The sequence below is a fragment of the Marmota marmota genome, unplaced genomic scaffold (assembly GCF_001458135.2).
Source record: "Marmota marmota marmota unplaced genomic scaffold, marMar, whole genome shotgun sequence".
NCBI classification, from domain to species: Eukaryota; Metazoa; Chordata; class Mammalia; order Rodentia; family Sciuridae; genus Marmota; species Marmota marmota.
In genome coordinates, this window is record NW_025999982.1 from 10284385 (window position 1) to 10295806 (window position 11422).

Here is an 11422-nt window from a genome sequence, read left to right on the forward strand (position 1 = left end):
AAAAAAAAAAAAAAAAAAAAAAAGTAGGGGCGGGAGTACAGTCTTAACCTTTGGGAAAAACAGCAACATTTTTGGTCTATGATGCAAATTAAATAACCTTATATTTTGTTAGAAAATTATATTTAGAAAACCTAATTTTCTTAGCACAAAATCTGTACTAAGAAAAACATGTAGACTTTTGTTCTTGGGAGTTTTAGAAGACAATCACATAAAAACTTTAAAGTAATTTTTGGCTTCTTGGGTATAGCAATATCTTACACCTACTCTTTTTCTAAAGGTGCTAGGAGTGTATATCATCAATTATTCATGAGCAGCCTACTTATGGATTTGAAATACAAGAAACTATTTGCCATTCGATTTGCAAAAGTAAGTGTTTTCTGAGTTTTGAAGATTAATGAAATAGGTTATATAAAGGATAACTATAGCCTAAAATTATTTCAAAACTCAAAAAAATTCGCATCTACTCATAATACATCAACATATTGATTTATCTTTTATCAATAAAATAAAGTTACAGTAGTAAAACATTTAACATCTCCCTTGATAACATAAATATCCATCTATGTAGTATTTGTTAAATACAAAGTGATAAAGGAAGAATTAAATCTGTGCCATTGTGAATTATGCATTGGTCCTATTAAGGAAACAATAATCTTGGTTGAAACAATATGCATATAAGACTTAGGAATTATGAACTCAGTGGTTGATAAAGGTTAAGTTCTTCCTTTCAGCAACATTTGATTAAACTAACCACATATTTTTCTATTCCCCTGAATTAGGAGTTCTTAATTAAGGGAGTATGTAAGAATTATTTGGAGAGCTCTTTCAAAATACATGTGTTTATGTTCCATTCTCAAATCTATTGAAGCAGCTTCACCAAGAGTGGGGCCCAAGCATGTGTACTTTGCAGGAGTCATCAAATGATTCTAATACACATCCAGAAGTAATGAAAATCGGTTTTCATGAAAGACTTTGTTATGTTACTGTATTTGGCCCCACCAGTTAAAATATCATCCTAGGATTTGAATAAACAACTTTGGGCTCCAGAAAAATCACTGTTTATACAAGATTCCACAGGTTTTAGTGAATCAATATTTATACAGGATTTAATTGGTAGAAATTATTCCAGTTGTTGTTCTCATAGCAGTGTTATCCTATTGAGTTATCCAGCACTGACTTCATTATAATCCTTAACCCTTTGGTCAATGTGGATTAGAGGTGAATCTCCCCCTTGTTGTTTAGAATTACCAGCAGTTGCAGAGAGATTTTATGGAGGATGATCACGAGCGAGCAGTGTCGGTGACTGCTCTGTCTGTCCAGTTCTTCACCGCACCTACTCTGGTGAGTAGTGCTTGCCTTTTCTTTGTAACTGATAGCTGGCACTCCTTGCCTTTTTTTGCCTTCTTAATAGAACTATGAGCGTTTGCAGAGTGATTATGTGACAGATGACCACGACAGAGAGTTTTCAATCGCAGACCTCTCGGTTCAGATATTCACAGTTCCTTCACTTGTAAGTACTGAAAGACTAGAAGAACTTTCTTGTTTTAACTAACAGATATAAAGCTTTAAAATAATAGAAAACTAAGATCTGTGTGTTCCTGAATAGAGTAATATTTTACTAATAGGCAGTCGGACTCCAGACACCTTCAACTACACTAGAACATATCCTTGAATATTAAGTAATTCTGGGGGAAAGTCACTGAAACTCAATCCATACTTTCTCAAAGTACTTTCCGGAGATTTTGAACTAAAAGTTAACATTAAGCTAATTGGTTTATCAAATTTATACTTGACATTAGAATCAGAAAGCATGTTGTGTACCATCTCATTTTGTGAAATTTTGCTACTCACCTATTCCTCCCCATAAAGAAAGGGTAGGGAAGGGAAGAATAGAAGTTCATTGGATTAGACAAAGGGGAATGAAGGGAGGGGTGCGAGAGTAGGAAAGATAGTAGAATGAACCAGACATAACTTCACTATGCTCATATATGAATACAGGACCAGTGTGATTCCACATAATGTACAATCACAAGAATGGTATCCTAATTAGAATAAGTTATACTCCATGTATGTAAAATTAGTCAAAATATACTCTACTGTCATATATATCTAAAAAGAATAAATAAATAAATAAAAAGAAAGAAAGGAGTGACTAAAGCAATTGAATCATGATTGGGTGGTCTTTTATTAAGCTTCACTACGTGCTCCTAAAGCCATCATTATGTTTTAGTACACATAGTAATTTAAAATTATGTTTTTTATTCAATAAATTTGTTGAGCACCTATTATTTATTGGGCACATAAAACTAAAAATGCAATGGTTAACAAAGACAGATGTGATTCTTGCCCCTACTTAATGGGAAAGAGTCACCCAAGTAGGTAATTATTTTCTAATGAAAATTCTGAAGAATTTGGTATCTTTGAGAGAGAGGGGTTGCTCACTGGTAGAGTGTTTACTTAGCACCACCATTGGGAGGGGAAAAAAAAAAAAAACAGCAAGATCTGAGCTTCTTCCACAACTCAGAGAAGAAGATCTCTGTGGGGACTTGAGGGAAGGTTCATGTGGAAGTACTAGCACTTGAGAACCTGAGGCAGGGAGAGGAAACAGGAAAGCCACTGCACTTAAAGATTCTTGAACATGGAGTGAAATTGTATAGGTTTAAGAGTGTTTTACAGTTCCTTTACTAACAAGGCTTGTTTTCCAGATTTGAAAATGACTTTTCTGCCCCATATTGCTTTTTGTTAAAGAATATGTTCTAGTAAAGGATATATTGTAGTATTGCTATTATTATAGGCTAAATTAAGGGATTTGGTTTTTATCTTAAGATCACAGAAGGGCCATGAAGAATTGTTGTGATTCTTTTGTTTGTGGTGCTGGGGATCGAACCCAGGGCCAGGCACATGTTAGGAATGCACTCTACAACTGAGCTATATCTCCAGTCCCAATGAAGAGTTTTGATCATCACATTAGTGATTTTAAAAGATCATGCTGTTTGTAATTTAGGGAACAAATTTGAGAGATCAAAAGTGAGTGTGGTGGGGCTGGAGCTAGGGCTCAGCGGTAGTGCACTTGCCTGGCATGTGTGAGGCACTGGGTTTAATTCTCAGCACCACATAAAATAAATAAAGGTCTATCAACAACTTAAAAATTTTTTTTTAATTTTTAAAAAATTAAAAAAAAAAAAGTGAGTTTGGGGAACCTAATTAGAAGCTAATGCAATGATCCAGACAAGAATTGATGTTAACTGGAACCAGGGTGCTAACAGTGGATATAAGATATTTTTAGGTAGTAAAATATACAGAACTAGTCAAGTGGGTTTAAAGAATGTTGGATTTGGTGACTGATCAGCTATTGAGATTGAAGGAGAAGTATAAGGATGACTCGGAGGTTTTTGATGTAAAACTGAGTGGAATTTCTAGACATAAGGTATTACATAAAATTCGATTTATTTTTCTCCTCACTACACTTACTGCTTTAAAGGACTTAGTATCGAGACCCTGGGGCTAGTGGAAAGTATGGGAGACTGATAATAGTAGTATATTCAGAATGGCCTCACCCTCTGACACCATCTTGATGTCCCTGATTCAGATCTGTTTCTGGAATCTCCCTTCCATGGATTAGTACTATCTTATTACCTCCATTGGCTTGACAGACACATCTAAATTCTAGGGTTGCCATAATTCAGGTTCTGAAGTTTAGAATCCTGATACTTAAATGCTTCAGTAAGTAGAGTTAGCCAGGGCTGGGGTTGTAGCTCAGTGGTGGAACACTTGTCTAGCACGTATAAGGCACTGGATTTGATCCTCAGCACTATATTAAAAAATAAATAAATAAAAACACTGTGTCCATCTACAACTAAAAAATAATAATAATTAGAGTTAGGTAGTTCAGGATAAATAGCCAGCCTATTTTAAAATTGTTTTAGTTGGATAAATAATTTTACTTTTGAACTCACCTATTTTCTGCCCCAGGATAAAATAAAAAATTAAAATTCAAAGCCAATGGCAAAAACGTAACAATTCCAAACACACACACACACAAAAATGTTAGCGAAAGTAACATCCTCTCAGTGGAAATATTCAAACAGAGCTCAACACTCATATGTGGGATGTTAGGGAAATAATCCTGTATGAAGGTAAGGTAGAAGTGTGGACTGAGTATCCACTAAAGTTCTTATCTATGTTGCTTTAATGCCTCCTGGGCGATTCTACTACTGTGTTAATATCTTTGACAAGATAAATAAAATTAATGAGACTAGCAGGGGTGAAAAGAGAGACCAGATGTACACAAGTGAAAATACAGACCAGGAAACATGTTATAATGCTCCATTGTCAAGAATTGGTTTGGTTCTGTCTTCAGTTTTCTCTGAGGGATTACCTAACATTGCTAAAAGATATTTAGTAACCATTATTTTACCCAGTAAATAAATACTAAAGATACCTAATAAATATAAAGTAAATGAATCCAGAGAATTGCCACTTCCCATTTATTTACTACCTTATACTGTCAAACTTTTAAGTGTTCATTTGCTTTGCCTCTCTAAATGCAGGATAAGGCTTATGATTTGCTCTGTTTTATGGCCCTCAGGGATTCCAGCTCTTGACTCAACCATAAAAGATGCTCAGTGAATAAATGGTATTTTATCTGGGGATGGTGGGGCATGCCTATAAATCCCAGCAGCTCAGGAGGCTAAGACAGGAGAATAGGAAATTTAGAGCCAGCCTAAGCAACTTATATAGTCTCTGTGTGTGTACCCACACAGGTGCATGTATGGTTAATGCAACAAATACATTCATTGGTAAAAGAAGAAGAAAAAATTTATATCATTGATCTATCAATATAGCTAATTATATTTGTTGGTTTTTCTACTTTTGAAGCATGCTGATACTGTATTACAAATGTTACATGGCCACAGTGCATTCTTTGAATACACTGCTAAGCCCAGTTTGAAAGTATTTTATTTAGAGTTTTTGCATATATATTCACAAGTTAAGTAGGTCAGTTTCCCTCCTGTGTGTATGTTTTAATTAGATTTTAGCCTTGTAAAATAAATGGGATATATGTCTTATCTTTATATTCCAGGAAAAATTAACAGAATTACCTAGGTTGTGGTTGTTGTTGAATATTTAATCTAAACTTAGAATGTTTGGGAGGTTAAATCTTAGAAATATTCTTCAAGCTTTATTTGTGAGCCAATTTTCATAATTATATACTTCTTTAGTAACAGATCCTCTCCTTTACCCCTAACTTAGTGTCACTTACATACTTAGTATTCTTCTCTACTCTAGGACAGTGGGCATGCTTCCAAATCACTCTGGAACTATTGAAAGTAGTTTTATGCTGCCTTTTCCCTTCCCATTCTTCCCGGAGTCATAGACTGTAGAGATGGGGCCTAGGCATTTGCAGTTGTTTGGTTTGGGATTTTGACTTAATTGAGATAGAGTATATACAGAAAAGTAAACCCTTGGTAACTCTACAGCCCAATAAGTTTTCACTTAGTAGACCCACCCATGTTATCAGCATTCGAGAGTTAGATTTTTTGTGTACATAGTCTTATCAGCTATGAAGGAGGCAGTTTTAGTTCTTATTTCCCAATCTTTATATCATTTTTGTTTTCTTTATTATACTGACCGGAGCCTCCAGTACAATATTGAGTACAAATGGTGATAAAAAGCAGGAATCTTGGTCTCATTTCTCATCTTAGGGGAAAATACTTTTAATATTTCATCATAAGATATAATGCTTTGGGGTTTTGTTTGTAAGATATAATGCTTTGGGGTTTTGTTTGTAAGATATAATGCTTTGGGGTTTTGTTTGGTTGGTTGCTTATAGATACTCTTAATTAAAGAAATTCCCCTTTATTCATTGTCCTGTGAGATATTTTTGTTTGTTTGTTTTTAAATGGTGAATAGAGGACTTGGGATATAGCTCAGTTGGTAAAGTGCTTGCCTCCCATGCACAAGGCTCTGGGTTTAATCCTCAGCAACACACACACACAAATGTGAATAGATATATAATTTTTGTGAATTCAGGAAAGTGATTCAATAATGTGACCATGTAAATTATTTTTCTCCTTTTGTCTTTTAAGGTGATTTTATGTTAATTGATTTTTTTCAAATGTCTTATTATTATTGCATTAGGAAATAAGACAAATGTGATTGTGATTTCTTATTCTTTTTTCTATATTGCTTGATTCCTTTTATATGCTACTGTGAGAGAGATTAGATATAAATTTTCTTTTCTTGTAATGACCTTTTTGGGATTTGTTACCAGGATTATGGAGGAGTTGAGAAGTGCTGGGGAGTGACATTGGCCAAATTATGTTATTATATTGTGTGTATATATGAATATGTAACAACAAATCCCATCATTATGTACAACTATAATGTACTAATAAAAAAATGTGGGGGCAAAAAGAATATGGATAACTCGTTCATTAAATTGACATATATTTTATTTTTTGGAAAAGTTTATGTAAGATAAGTTATTGTGTTTTTAACTATAGAGAAGAATTCTCTGGTGTACCATTTGGGCCTGGAAATTTCTTTGTGAAAACATTTTCATACCATTTTAATTTAATAGGTATAGAACTATTTGAACATTGTATTCTTTTAATAAAAACAATGGTGTTTTTCCAACTTTGCTCATGTCACCTAAATTTCCAGTTATATTGATTTAAATTGCTCCTGATATTATTTTATTTTCTGTTTAATATTTTTAAGATCTGTAATTTTTGTAGACCTATTTAAATTTAAATTTTTCTGTTTTTCGGATTAGTCTTTCTAGAGATCTCTCCCATTTTTCTTTTTAAAGAGCTGATATTTTACTTGTGTTTTTTTTTCTTTTGTCTACTCTTATTATTTTCTTTTTTTGAAGTTTGTTTAGATTTACTTTGCCATTCTTTCTGTAGTTTCTCACAATAGGTATTGAGATCATTGATTTTCATCTATTTGTTGGTATATTATAATTATGGGATTCATTGTTATGTATTTGTACATGCACATAACATAATTTAATCAATTTGGGATGCAGCTCACTGGTAGAGTGTTTGCCTAGCATGTGCAAGGCCCTAGGTTCAATTCATGGTGCCAAAAGGAAAAAAAAAAAAAAAAAAAATCAAGAGTCTTTCTTTCTTAATAATAGCATTTAAAATTTAAGTTTCCATCGGGCATAATTTTAACTGCATCCCACACTTTTCTACATAATTATTATCAATTCAGAAAACTCTGTTCCTTTGTGATATTTTCTTTGACCATATATTATTTAGAAGTATGTTGCCAGTTTTTGAAATATTTGGGTATTTTCTAGTTATTATTTTGTTGGAGATTTCTAGCTTATTTTCACTGATGTCAGAAAACATACTCTATATGATTTGAATCCTTTGAAATTTGTTGAACTTTGTTTTATGGCTCAAAGTGTTTTCAGTTTTGTTTTGTTTTCCTTTTTTCTTTTTGTACTGGAGATTGAACCCAGGAGCACTTAACCACTGAGCCACATCCCAGCCCTTTTTTTTTTTTTTTTTTTTTTTAATATTTAGTATTTGGCGGACACAACATCTTTGTTTGTATGTGGTGCTGAGGATCGAACCCGGGCCGCACGCATGCCAGGCGAGCGCGCTACCTCTTGAGCCACATCCCCAGCCCCCCCAGCCCTTTTTTATATTTTATTTTGAGGGTCTCCCTGGGTTGCTTTTGGCCTATTTTCAGTTTTGATAAATGTTCAGGGTGCACTTGGAAATAATGTGCACTCTATCATTATTAGGTGCAGTGTTAATATCAGTTTGATCAAGTTTATTCAGTGTGCAGGTCTTCTGTGGCCTTACTGATTTTTTACCTATCAGTGTGGAGCTGTGTTATAGTCTCTCACAATGTTTATTAATCTGTTTCTTTCTCCTTTTAATTATCTGGTTTTGCTTTATATATCTTGAAGCCGTGTGATTGGGTACATACCAATTAGAATTTCTGGATTTCCTATATTAATTCTTTTATCATTTTACCTCAAATGGTGCTTCCGACCTTGATATATAATCATAACAACTACTTTTGGCCAGTGCTTGCCTAATGTATCTTTTTCCATTATTATATTTTAAAAACCTTTCTGTATCCTTACATTCAATGTGTGTCTCTTATTAAAAACATATATTTGGGTTGCATTATTTATCAAGTCTGACACTTCCTTAATAATTTAATTATATTATTTGTTTTATTATAATCCCTGATACATTTGACTTTCTTTTTTTTAAATATTTTTTGGTTTTGTTGATGGACCTTTATTTTATTCATTTATTTATATGTGGTGCTGGGAATAAAACCCAATGCCTCACACTTATGAGGCAAGCATTCTACCACTGAGTCACAACCTCAGCCCTGATACATTTGACTTTCTGTTTACTGTGTTACATTTTTTTCTGTTTGACACATCTATTTTTGTTTTTCTCTCCTATATAATTTTTTTGATTAGTTGTTTTATATCCCTGTTTACTAACTTGTACATTATTTATTATTCTTCTAAGGGTTACTCTAGAACAACTTTGCTCAGAGTATTAGTTCATGATAAAATAACTGTACCAGAATGCAAATCAACATACTGCTTCTTTTAGGCAAAAATTGTTGGAGATTTCTAACTTATTTTCACTAGCTTATTTTCCACTGCTGTGGAAAAAATGTCACCTGAGTAAACTGTTGTAAATAGTTGATTTACCTTCTTTTGGAGACTTCTTGTCACAACAATCGACAGTTTGCAAACTGCTAACTCATGGACCATACTTTGGATAGCACTGCCCTAGCGGTCACAGCATGCATCTTAACTATAGTTGGGCACCACATTACTGCCTTGCAAGGGTGGAAGTCCAGGCTCTCCACTCAACTAAGCCTTTGCTAGTGTAAGTGGAAGTGGAGTCACAGATTTTTTTTTTCTGTGTGCTTTTCTGGAAAGAGGAGTTATTGTCTGAAAGTTTTCTTCTGTCTTGCTGTTACTCCTTTCCTATATTTACAAACAACAGGCCTTTTATTTGTTGGCTGGCTGACTAGCTAGTTAATTCTGGGCCCAACTAGTGTTTCACTTTGCCAGATTCTTCAGTTCAAATTCAAATATGTATGAGGAAACAAACAACTCAGGGAACCCACCACCATGTCATTCCTTGGGTCCTGGATATCCTAGCCATTTTGTCTTCTTCTCTTCACCTTTTATGAGTCTTATATTCCTTTTGCATATGATGTTTGGGGTTTGCAGTTATACTTAACAAGAAGAATAAAGAAAAGTACATCTACTACATCTTTCCTGAACTCCTAACATTCTTTATAGATTCTTGTTGTTTTGTTTTGTTTTGTACCAGAGATTGAACCCAGAGGCACTCAACCACTGAGCTACATACCAGCCCTTTTTATTTTATTTTTGAATACATTTTATTTAGAGACAGGGTCTTGCGGAGTTGCTTAGGGCTTCACTGAGTTGCTGAGGCTGGATTTGAAATACACAATCCTCCCGCCTCAGCCTCCTAAGCCATGGGATTATAGGTGTGTGCTACCATACCTGGCTCTAGATTCCAGTTTTCTACTGAAATTTGTCATCTCATCATTTTTCTGAACATGTAAATTGAATGTTTTAAAGTCATTGTCTAATAATGCCATTATCTGGATTGCATGTAGTTTTGTTTCAATTTATTCATTTTTGTTGTGTTTTATCTTTCTTACATCGTATGAGTTTTTAAAAAAAAATTTTTTTAGTTGTAGATAGATACAATACCTTTATTTTATTTTATTTGTTTTTATTTTTATGTGGGGCCAGGGATTGAACCTCTACCACTGAGCCACAACACACACCCCCATGACTTTTAACAGGTTGGAATGCTTGCCAACTTTTTACTAATATTTATCTTAGGTTTCAACACTTTTACTATGAATTGACTAGGTATGGCTGTCTTGTATTATCCTAGGAATTTGGTAGTATTATTAAATCTCTAGACAGGTGTATTTCGTCAGTTTGGGAAATTTTGGAGCCATAATTTTTCAAATATGGTTTCTACACCATTCTTTCTCTCTGTCTGTGCCTTACGGATAGGACAATATTTTAAAATTTAATTAAATCTTTCTCCTAAGAGGATTCTATGTAACATTGTTAGGCAGTGTGGGGGAGGGAAAACTTTTCCTCTACCCTCCCAGTTTCAGCAACTCAGGGTGCTGCTGATTGCTGACAGAAGACAAATTAACAAAGAAAAAGCAAATTTAATTTCATGCATACACATGGAAATTCTGAAAGAAATATGACTCAAGGAGGTGGTTAGAATTTGCATTTTACATACCATCTTAATAAAGGGGTAAAGGGGGCTGGGGATATAGATCAGTTGGTAGAGTGCTTCCCTTGCATGCATAAGGCCCTGGGTTCAGTCCCCAGCACCACAAAAACAAACAAATAATAAATAAAGGGGATAAAGTGTGGGAAGAAGGGTTTGGGGGTAATTGGGGAAAACAGGTTATGGAAAGGTAACTTAAGAAATATGTGGTAAATAAGGGTTGTTTAGTGAGTTTTTTTTTCAAGTCAACTTAGATGATAAGAGTTGCCTTTTCCTTCCTGGTAAAGGAAAAGGTATTTACAAAAGAGAAATATGTGCTCTGTCTTTAGTGCTTTTATAGTGTCTCCTTAATTGCCTTCAGCTCAAAATGATCCTTTTTGTCAAAGTGACATATTTGGGGGTGGCATATTGTGGCCCCCTTCAGCAAATAGAACTAGGCTGATCACCTTAGACCAATCAGCAATTGATAGGATTCTAGTTTGTTATGGCAGAACTCAGTCTTCCCTTCTGGTTTATCCTTACCCTTAGATGTAACTGTCTAAGGGTTCCCAGTTGAGAGCCTGAAATTCCTGCCCTCTATGGGATTGTGAGATCTAATTTTATTCCTTATCTTGCTAAGTCTGCCACATCACTACTTTATTCTTGGAGGCTTTCTGCTCTTCTCAGACTTTTATCCCACAGGGTTTCAGAGTTTTACAGATATCTTGAGAGGGAAACTGAAAAAATGTTGGGCTCAGCTCTCCATACTTCTGTTCTTACTAGAACTCTGGCCTCTGAGATAGCTAAAATCTCAGCAGGTGTTCTCTGTAATAATAGCAGCTCTGTACATTCTTCATTGGGATCTTTAATCTTCTAATTTTTAATTTGGGATCTTTAATTCCCTCATATCCCTCCCAAAATTAGTTCAATGCCAAGGGAGAAGCTGCAGCAAAATGTTGGCTCACTTCCCTATGGACTTTCCTTTCTCCATGATTCTATTCCCTGGAGTCCTTGTTTCAGCAGCTCTCTAAGGATTTCTTTTCCTTTCCCTCCCTCTCTCTTCCTCTAGGTCTTTCCTTCCTTCCTTCCTTCCTTCCTTCCTTCCTTCCTTCCTTCCTTCCTTCCTTCCTTCCTTCCTTCCTTCGCTATTT

At 34.6% G+C, this 11422-nt stretch overlaps 1 protein-coding gene across 12 annotated transcripts in view; it reads left to right on the forward strand.

Moving 5' to 3' along the window:
* The window catches only part of Ubr2 (ubiquitin protein ligase E3 component n-recognin 2), a 135506-nt gene that overhangs the window by 54647 nt on the left and 69437 nt on the right, over nucleotides 1-11422 (forward strand). For 10 of the 12 annotated variants that reach the window (XR_007348458.1, XR_007348459.1, XR_007348460.1 and 7 more), the window contains 2 exons: nucleotides 278-366; nucleotides 1412-1510. Coding sequence is in view for 9 of the 12 variants with exons in the window: in XM_015487731.2 (XP_015343217.1) it covers nucleotides 278-366; nucleotides 1412-1510 (188 nt within the window). In the remaining 3 variants the exon portion in view is untranslated. Of the gene's footprint in view, nucleotides 1-277; nucleotides 367-1242; nucleotides 1342-1411; nucleotides 1511-4588; nucleotides 5863-11422 lie in introns of those variants that run through there. The other 2 variants (XM_048805324.1, XM_015487732.2) reach the window with 2 other exon arrangements.